This window comes from Haplochromis burtoni, unplaced genomic scaffold (genome assembly GCF_018398535.1).
Source record: "Haplochromis burtoni strain Fernald_Lab_line unplaced genomic scaffold, NCSU_Asbu1 Contig_143, whole genome shotgun sequence".
NCBI classification, from domain to species: domain Eukaryota; kingdom Metazoa; phylum Chordata; class Actinopteri; order Cichliformes; family Cichlidae; genus Haplochromis; species Haplochromis burtoni.
In genome coordinates this window covers 1525976-1535951 of record NW_024582504.1, presented here as the reverse complement: position 1 = coordinate 1535951, position 9976 = coordinate 1525976, and the positions used below count along the sequence as shown (strand labels likewise).

At 38.8% G+C, this 9976-nt stretch overlaps 1 protein-coding gene across 2 annotated transcripts; it reads left to right on the top strand.

The window, feature by feature from the left end:
- Nucleotides 1–232: 232 nt before the first annotated feature.
- Nucleotides 233–9965, top strand: LOC102306425. 2 transcript variants are annotated; one of them, XM_042224592.1, is made up of 5 exons: nucleotides 233–436; nucleotides 539–871; nucleotides 1011–1121; nucleotides 8536–8563; nucleotides 8656–9965. In XM_042224592.1, exons 1-5 carry the CDS (start codon nucleotides 391–393, stop codon nucleotides 8771–8773), a joined length of 636 nt encoding a protein of 211 aa, XP_042080526.1. In that variant the 5' UTR covers nucleotides 233–390; the 3' UTR covers nucleotides 8774–9965. The 2 variants fall into 2 exon arrangements, with proteins under 2 accessions (XP_042080526.1, XP_005952357.1); XM_005952295.2 differs by lacking the exons at nucleotides 8536–8563; nucleotides 8656–9965 and adding exons at nucleotides 1274–1308; nucleotides 1404–3356.
- The last annotated feature ends 11 nt before the right edge of the window (nucleotides 9966–9976 follow it).

Here is a 9976-nt window from a genome sequence, read left to right as displayed (position 1 = left end):
GTAAATCAGGCCTTAGAGATATGGCTTTCAGAGGGAGAGGGAGACAGACAAAACCTCAAGCCTGTCAGGATCGCTTTGGTTGCTGTGTCCTTCAAGGTCATCTGTAACCCCAGTTCCAAGAGCGTTAATGTGGAGTTGTACTGGGACTCTCTGAGAGGTTTGTTTTTAATGAGCAGATGTGATAAAATATTTCAACAGCGGTTTGAGAGTCTACATGCGAACAATCACAATCTTTGTCTCTTGGTTCACTGTTAGGGTTAAACTTTCTGGGGGGCGTGATTATTCTTTCACAGATGTATTGTACAGCACATACAGATACTAAAAACCACACCTCTTTAGATCACCCTATAAGAACTTGTAGAGCACCATTTCAGGGACATCGTGTGCACAATGAGGAACTTTGACTCTCTAACAGTTTTACTTGTCTGCAGCCTCAGTAAGTACAGCAACTCATTTACTCCACAGAACCAGCTGATTCTGTTTATTAAGATTCTGTTGCTTTAATGTTTGTGTTTGTTTATTTTCTTTTGTTTTTCAGGTTGGCTCCCTGTATCACAACCTGTGGAGGTTCAGTCTGGAAAAGAAGTCACGCTGCTGTGCTCCAACTTTTCCAGTTCTCCCACACAAATACTCTGGTTCAGAGTGACCAAGAGAGCCAAACTCACCTGTATTGCCTCCATGTTCGAACCTCATGAACCTGCTTCATTCTGCGCTGGATTTCAAAATGGAAAATTTGAAATGAGCACTAATTCATCCACTGTGTTTCTCAAAATTAAACAAGTGGATTTATTGGACTCTGGACTTTATTTCTGTGGATTTAAAATAGACCGCAATCCGGTTATTGTTGAAGCAACATATTTAGTGGTCCAAGGTAAGAATGACCTCTTCATTTGGTTTTATTGAATTTCATGAAAATAAGCATCAAAGTTTAAGATGTTAGATTCTGAACCACACATTTAAAAAACTGCAGCTGCTGTCATTTCATTTATTATAATCTGTCTTTGTCACAGACACTTTTATCGGATTACCAAATATGATGAGTGTGATCCTCGGTGTTCTGACTGTTTTCCTCATCACAGTCATCGTTTGTCTGGCTGTTAAAATCAAAAAGCTTCAGAAAGGTATTTTTATTGTAACAGATTTTTACATGTCTTTTATGATTACACTTAAAAAGGAACAACAACTATTTTCTATTTTAAAAATCCCACAACAGGAATATTTTTAATATTATAATTCAACCAACCTCATAAATTGTTTGTACTTTTTGCCGTAGTTCACACTGAAGGAAAGAATCTACAACAAGAAGAGGTGAAGTGTTTCATTTTGTGTCCTTCACACTCTTTATCAGTCAATGTTAGTCGTTTTTTACTCAGCTGTGAGACTGACAGTTCTCTTATTCACAGAGGCAGAGCTCAGAGCACCTGCACTATGCAGCTGTGACATTTCATCCAAAAACAGAAAGTCCTCACAGGCCTGCATCAGCCACAGAAGTGGACCCAGATGTTATTTATTCATCTACTCGATAGACTCAGAAAGTGACCGAGCACTGCATGGAACCGAGGCGTCATTATTGATCTGCTGATGTTTGTTTGGTGGATGTCGTCATGCTGTGAAATCACAAGTGAAAATGTACATGAATCCTATTGGTGTCCTGTGTTACTGTTATAAGTGGTCTATATGTCATATGTCAAAACATTTTAGCCTCCACAATCTTTATTGTGTTTTTTGTCCTATCTTCCTCCCCTCACCCCAACTGGTTGTGGCAGATGCCTTTTCCTCTTTGGAGGTTTCTTCTTGCTAAAAGGGAGTTTTTCCTTCCCACTGTTGCCGAGTCCTTGGGATTGTGTCATTGTTGGGGTTTTCTCTGTATTATTGTAGGGTCTTTACCTTACAGCAGAAAGCACCTCGAGGCAACTGCTGTTGAGATGTGCGGCTGTATGAATTGAATTGATATTAGTGTCAGCCACTATTCAAAAACGGATCAATCACTCAGAATTATCAGTGCAAGAGGAAATAATTTGAACAAAGGTAACAGGAATGAATGTATTTCTGTCTGCTTCATATTATGCAATATAATATCAAGAGGTTATGAAGGTATTTTGTTGAGCCATATGTTTTTTGTAAGTATGGTTTTTAGTGTTTGTTGGAGCTTAGACAGTTTAGCCAACATTTTGCTGTGATCTTTAATTTGAGTTTCTAGTTATAATTTTCATTATTTTATGTTATAGTGTAATATACTGTGCTCCATAAATTGATCCTGCTTTGTTAGTCTTTTGTGTTGTTGTAAAGTGTTGGTAGGTGTCGTAAAGGGGGTGTGTTAAGCACGAGGGGGGATGAAAGGTTAGTCAAGTAAGCAGGACGTGGAGCAACAGTTTTCTGACCGGCGCCGTTTATTGTGCTTTCGTTGTAACATAAAAGGAATGTAAACGGAGCTCCCACCAGAGGCCTTTGTTTGTATTTTTCAGTTTGTATGGAGAATAAATGTTTTTTCCTTTTTTACAAGCGCCTTGTTTTTGCTACCGAAAGGCATACAAGCGATTCAACAAGAGCACGAGTCAGAAACATAAGTCCTGCAGAAGCGGCAAAGAAGGACCAAAGGTTGCCGCTACAGTGTTTGTGTTTTTTATTTTTGGTGCCAGCCTCAGGTGGCCATTGGAGGTACTGCACTTCTAAGCAGGCAAAGTTTTATTTTAGTCCTGGATGTTACCATTTGGCTTTAATTCGGTATTAACAATTCTATATCGATATCATGGCACAGAAAAATGAGACAGTGTTATGATACAGTGAGCATTTGTACAGTTATTTTGGTCTTATTCTCAGAATTCTGAGAACTGCTGACCGTTAACCACAACAGAGCTGACTCTGTATCAAGTGGTGAATACTTCCTGTCAGACTGTGCAGAGTGTTTTCACAGACTAAACAGATCAGGGACATTAGCGTTATGCACTGGTGGTTCCCATTAAGAGTAAAAGTTCAAATGTATAACTTTTTATTTCTTTAGATTTGCAAGGCTTGCAATATGTATCATTTTAACAAATTGTAAGCTTTTGTGCAGTGATTCAGTGATTTTCCATTTTAGTTATTGCATGCTTTGGTGTTTTAGTGTTTTGTGTGTGATATAGGCCACACCCGTGTGGGAGTGGAGATTCCACTCTCATCCAGCTGCCACCTATTTGGAGTTGAGTACAGGGAGTAGCTGACTGGTGATGATTTGAATCCTTCTCTATAAAGGGGAGAGAAAACAGGAAGGAAGGGGATTTTTCTGTAGGACACAGTTATAGTGGGGAAGATGGTTGAAATTTTTGACTCCAGTGAGAGCGTGTGAGGTAGCATAACTTAAACAGCAAGGAAGGTGATAAGTAAATAGCATCAGCAGACCATTTAAGTTCTTTTAAGTATCCTTTATTTCTGGCATCTCCATTCTACCATAAAACAATTAACCTGGTATGCAAAAATCTCACTTGCTTTATACAGGACTTTGCCCACACCTGACCTCGTTAGTCTCTACCGTTGAAACAAATAGGTCAGACCAAACAATACAATTCTAAACAAAGAACAGGAATAAGATCATGCATGAAGTTGACCTCATGACCCTATATAAACAGGAAGTACTGGGGCGGCTCTTCCCCTATACCTGTCTTAAATATAGGACCTGAATAAACAACATGGACAAACATGGTTAAAAAAAACACATGCATGGATGTAACTACTGCTACCACAAACGGTGTGTGTTAAGCAAAGTTACACCAGCAATGTCTAAATTAAAGCATTATGGCTGACTGTAAAATAACAAGGAAAGAAATTATCAATATGGTTAAGGGATAAGTGGTAAATGAGTTCATGCCTAACCACTTTGTCACAGAGAGGTGAGCATTTTAGAGCAAAACCCTCCAGGCCTGCAGGGTTTTGCGTTAAAGTGATCAAATGACAGTGGGTGGAGGATTTGTTTCAATTATTATTTATATGGATTTGTTGTGATTAAAAAAAACTGGATTGGAGACTGTTGGTGTGCTGGACCTGCATATTCTGGGAGTTCACAGAGGAAAAGCCTACTGCGAAATTAGAGGTAACCGATGAGAGGAAACTGTTCAAGACTTGGTGAGGAAGAGCAATACTGACATGTGCTTGGCTGTGTTTTCTCAGTGACCACCTTTTCCTGTTTTTAACCAGGCTAACAATTTTGACCATGGTGGGTTTGGACCTTGGATTGCAGGCCAGATCTGTGTCTGCAGCCACTAGTCTGCTTCGGAGGAAAATCTTGTATGCCCTAGTTTCACTTTGAATGTGGTGGTTTTCTACAGGTCACTATTTAGAACGTATTCATTTCCTGTGATGATGCCATTTTTGTGGCTCCTTTAGCATTGTCAACAGGATTGTGGCCAGTATATGAAACCACCTGCCTTAAAGTGATCAATATGACAGATGAATTATCCAAAAAATGTTAACATGGTCTCAAAAGTGGTCTGTAGTACAGCAGTCTGATTTTCTGCTGAGTGCAAAACCGTATGGGGATAAAACGGCTGTGGGTACCTTGCATGCCATGTTTTACAATTGCAGACAAAGGCCAGAAGAGCCTATTAGAAAGTTTACTTTACGATTAAGAAAAGGCACCGCCTGCAGATAAAAGAGCCACAAGACCCTTGGTGTGCTGACCTGCACATGCGTGATCAGTTTGCCTTAGGCCTCAGAGAAGGTGCGATATAAAATCTACAGCATCTGTTAAAGCATTACCCTAATCTCCCATTCAAACAGGTGAGTAAAGAGGCCTTACAGTGGGAAGCAGGCGCTTTGCACGGCTTGCATGAAAACTTTGCCTGTGAAATAGTAAAAGGAGATTTAAAGTGGCCATGACACCTTCAATTGGAAAGATTAATTTAAAGTGGAGATTCTCGCAGAAATGAACAAGCAAATCGTGGATCTTAAGAATACTCTTCAGGAGGAGCTGAGGAAATTTGCTCAACCAGCAGCAATTCCACAGACATGCCAAGTTCCCAAAGGGGAGAGAGAAAGGCAGGACTCTCGTCCTATCAGTACAGGACACATGGCGAGGGCTCAGAGCCATTCCCAGCGACAGAGCAAATTTCTCAGCCAGTGGAACGGCCACTGCATCAGTGGGATCAACAAGAGTGACCCATCTGTAGTTAGTGTGGAATCAGTAGACAGATGGCAAGGGAGTTTCGGGGAACTCAATCCAAGATGGCTTTAAACTATTAATTCCAGGTGACTGGAAAGGATGATGGTGGTCAAGTCCAGATAAACCACTTTTAATTTTTAGGGACAAGTAGAGGTATTGTTGATGGCAAGGATGTAAAATTTTCATTAGATACTGATTCTAATGTAACACTAATGCCAAAAGCCTGTTTTAAGAGGTTGTTTGTAGATCAGGAACCAGGAAATCAATGTGATTTCAACTGAAAAAAGTTGAAGGCAGCAAATGGATTAGCAATTTCTTATGTGGGCTATGTTAATCCAAAATGCTCCAGCAAGAGTACTGCAGCAGATTGCCGCCCCTCCCTGAGCCTAACCCATTATCACTTTGATATCAAGTACCAGCCTGGCTGGTTTGGGGTCTTCACTGTTAGCCGACCGAGCACTGCATGGAACCGAGGCGTCATTATTGATCTGCTGATGTTTGTTTGGTGGATGTCGTCATGCTGTGAAATCACAAGTGAAAATGTACATGAATCCTATTGGTGTCCTGTGTTACTGTTATAAGTGGTCTATATGTCATATGTCAAAACATTTTAGCCTCCACAATCTTTATTGTGTTTTTTGTCCTATCTTCCTCCCCTCACCCCAACTGGTTGTGGCAGATGCCTTTTCCTCTTTGGAGGTTTCTTCTTGCTAAAAGGGAGTTTTTCCTTCCCACTGTTGCTGAGTCCTTGGGATCGTGTCATTGTTGGGGTTTTCTCTGTATTATTGTAGGGTCTTTACCTTACAGCAGAAAGCACCTCGAGGCAACTGCTGTTGAGATGTGCGGCTGTATGAATTGATATTAGTGTCAGCCACTATTCAAAAACGGATCAATCACTCAGAATTATCAGTGCAAGAGGAAATAATTTGAACAAAGGTAACAGGAATGAATGTATTTCTGTCTGCTTCATATTATGCAATATAATATCAAGAGGTTATGAAGGTATTTTGTCGAGCCATATGTTTTTTGTAAGTATGGTTTTTAGTGTTTGTTGGAGCTTAGACAGTTTAGCCAACATTTTGCTGTGATCTTTAATTTGAGTTTCTAGTTATAATTTTCATTATTTTATGTTATAGTGTAATATACCGTGCTTCATAACTTGATCCTGCTTTGTTAGTCTTTTGTGTTGTTGTAAAGTGTTGGTAGGTGTCGTAAAGGGGGTGTTTATTGCCCGCACGAGGGGGATGAAAGGTTAGGTAAGTAAGCAGGACGTGGAGCAACAGTTTTCTGACCGGCCGTTTTGTGTTTTGTTGTAACATAAGGGAATGTAAACGGAGCTCCCACCAGAGGCATTTGTTTGTATTTTTCATTTGTATGGAGAATAAATGTTTTTTCCTTTTTTCGCGCCTTTTTTTGCTACCGAAAGGCATACAAGCGATTCAACAAGAGCACGAGTCAGAAACTTAGTCCTGCAGAAGCGGCAAAGAAGGACCGAAGGTTGCCGCTAAAGTGTTTGTGTTTTTTATTTTTGGTGCCAGCCTCAGGTGGCCATTGGAGGTACTGCACTTCTAAGCAGGCAAAGTTTTATTTTAGTCCTGGATGTTGCCATTTGGCTTTAATTCGGTATTAACAATTCTATAGCTATATCATGGCACAGAAAAATGGGACAGTGTTATGATACAGTGAGCATTTGTACAGTTATTTTGGTCTTATTCTCAGAATTCTTTTAACTGTAATCAATCTTAAATATCAGTACAAATATAAAGGCCTTTCATCATCTTAAATCTTCTCATGTCTCATATAGCTTCACAACATCTTACAATGTTAGTAAAGGCAGAGCATAAAAGATAAAAATAAATAATTAAGTCATCTGCTAAATGCCAAAAGAATAATAAGTTGATAATGACAGGTTAACAGCTGTTTTTCATTCTCATCTTGTCAAAGCCGTGCAGCTGCTGACCGTTAACCACAACAGAGCTGACTCTGTATCAAGTAGTGAATACTTCCTGTCAGACTGCAGAGTGTTTTCACAGACTAAACAGATCAGGGACATTGGCGTTACGCACTGGTGGTTCCCATTAACAGTAAAAGTTCAAATGTATAACTTTTTATTTCTTTAGATTTGAAAGGGTTGCAATATGTATCATTTTAACAAATTGTAAGCTTTTGTGCAGTGATTCAGTGATTTTTCCATTTTAATTATTGCATGCTTTGGTGTTTTAGTGTTTTGTGTGTGATATAGGCCACACCCGTGTGGGAGTGGAGATTCCATTCTCATCCAGCTGCCACCTATTTGGAGTTGAGTACAGGGACTGGTGATGATTTGAATCCTTCTCTATAAAGGGGAGAGAAAACAGGAAGGAAGGGGATTTTTCTGTAGGACACAGTTATAGTGGGGAAGATGGTTGAAATTTTTGACTCCAGTGAGAGCGTGTGAGCTAGCATAACTTAAACAGCAAGGAAGGTGATAAGTAAATAGCATCAGCAGACCATTTAAGTTCTTTTAAGTATCCTTTATTTCTGGCATCTCCATTCTACCATAAAACAATTAACCTGGTATGCAAAAATCTCACTTGCTTTATACAGGACTTTGCCCACACCTGACCTCGTTAGTCTCTACCGTTGAAACAAATAGGTCAGACCAAACAATACAATTCTAAACAAAGAACAGGAATAAGATCATGCATGAAGTTGACCTCATGACCCTATATAAACAGGAAGTACTGGGGCGGCTCTTCCCCTATACCTGTCTTAAATATAGGACCTGAATAAACAACATGGACAAACATGGTTAAAAAAAACACATGCATGGATGTAACTACTGCTACCACAAACGGTGTGTGTTAAGCTGGATTTCAAAATGGAAAATTTGAAATGAGCACTAATTTATCCACTGTGTTTCTCAAAATTAAACAAGTGGATTTATTGGACTCTGGACTTTATTTCTGTGGATTTAAAATAGACCGCAGTCCGGTTATTGTTGAAGCAACATATTTAGTGGTCCAAGGTAAGAATGACCTCTTCATTTGGTTTTATTGAATTTCATGAAAATAAGAGTCAAAGTTTAAGATGTTAGATTCTGAACCACACATTTAATAAACTGCAGCTGCTGTCATTTCATTTATTATAATCTGTCTTTGTCACAGACACTTTTATCGGATTACCAAAGATGATGAGTGTGATCCTCGGTGTTCTGACTATTTTCCTCATCACAGTCATCGTTTGTCTGGCTGTTAAAATCAAAAAGCTTCACAAAGGTATTTTTATTGTGATTTTTATTTATTTTTTCATGTCTGTTATTACCACGGGTTTTTGTTGTTGTTGTTGTTGTTTTTTAATCCTATAATGCAAATATTTTTAACATTATAATTCAAAAATAAATTTTCTATTTTTTGCCGTAGCTCACACTGGAGAAGACAATCTGAAACAGGTGAAGTTTTTAGTTTTGTGTCTTTCACTATTTATCAGTTAATGGTTGTTTACTTTTCTACTCAGCTGTGAGACTGACAGTTCTCTTATCGACAGAGGCAGAGCTCAGGACTCCGGCACAATGGAGCTGTGACATTTTGGCCAGACACAGAAAGTCACCACAGCCCTGCATCAGTGGACACAAATGTTATTTATTCCTCTGCTCGATAGACTCAGAAAGTAACTGAGCTTTCTGGCTGGTGGCTGTTCTTCTTTATAGGTTTCTTCCTCCTCCTTTGGTATTAATAATTCTAGATGAATATCATGGCACAGAAAGATGGGACAGTGTTATGATACAGTGAGCATTTGTACAGTTATTTTGGTCTTGTTGTAGAATTCTTTTATCTGTAATCAATCTTAAATATCAGTACAAATATAAAGGCCTTTCATCTTAAATCTTAAATCTTCTCGTGTTTCATATAGCTTCACTGCATTTTGCTATGTTAGTAAAGGCAGAGGAACTCATGTACCTGTTTCCTAATAAATAATAGGGGGTTGTGAGAATAAATGAAAAAATTAATGAAATCATATCGATATTGCATAGAAATATATTTGACATGCCTAGAAAAGGCCTCCACTAAATTCTAAAAGAGTAATAAGTTGATAACGACAAGTTCACAACTTGTTTTTTATGCCCATCTTCTCAAAGCTGTGCAACTGCTGACCGTTAACCACAACAGAGTCAGTGGTTGCTTGACATACATAGTCATGACAAATACGAGCGCCTTTAAAACTTGTGAAAACACTCTGCACAGGCTGACAGGAAGTATTCACTACTTGATACAGACTGAACAGATCAGGTACATTAGCGTTATGATGGTTCCCATTAACAGTAAGAGTTCAAATGTATAGCCTAGTTTTGTTTTTCCTTTAGATTTGCAAGGCTTGCAATATGTATCATTTTAAAAAATCTGAAGCTTTTGTGCAGTGATTTAACATGCACTTTTAGACCTCAGGGATATCATTCTGTCGATATAGGAAGCATAAATAATTGTGCAAAAAACCTAGTATAACACAATATGGTGTGCAGGAAATTGGAGAAGTGAAAGGCAAAAGAAAACATGCCAAGTCTAAAACGCTGTTTAAAGCAGCAGAATGGTATCTGAAAGACATGTACTTAAGAAAAAGTAAAAATCCAGCAAAGACATGACACATGAGATATGCATCTGACGCTTCAGCTGAGTCAGCTATTGTTCACCTGAGGAGTCTTGGGAAATTATCTCAAAAGAGCAACTGTCCAAAAGCTATTCATAAGGAAGAAGGTACTGCAAATGGACTGGCACTCAAAGCACTTTTCTACATAACTAAGCACTCAAATTACTTTCCACTACAAGCTTCGTTTACCCAATCATACACACATGCAGATTTTGATGA

Coding starts and splice junctions, on each gene's coding strand:
- LOC102306425 (XM_005952295.2), top strand. CDS start 391: ATGAGGAACTTTGACTCTCTAACAGTTTTACTTGTCTGCAGCCTCA. Junction 437..538: donor TTTACTTGTCTGCAGCCTCA/GTAAGTACAGCA, acceptor TTTGTTTTTCAG/GTTGGCTCCCTGTATCACAA. Junction 872..1,010: donor AACATATTTAGTGGTCCAAG/GTAAGAATGACC, acceptor TCTTTGTCACAG/ACACTTTTATCGGATTACCA.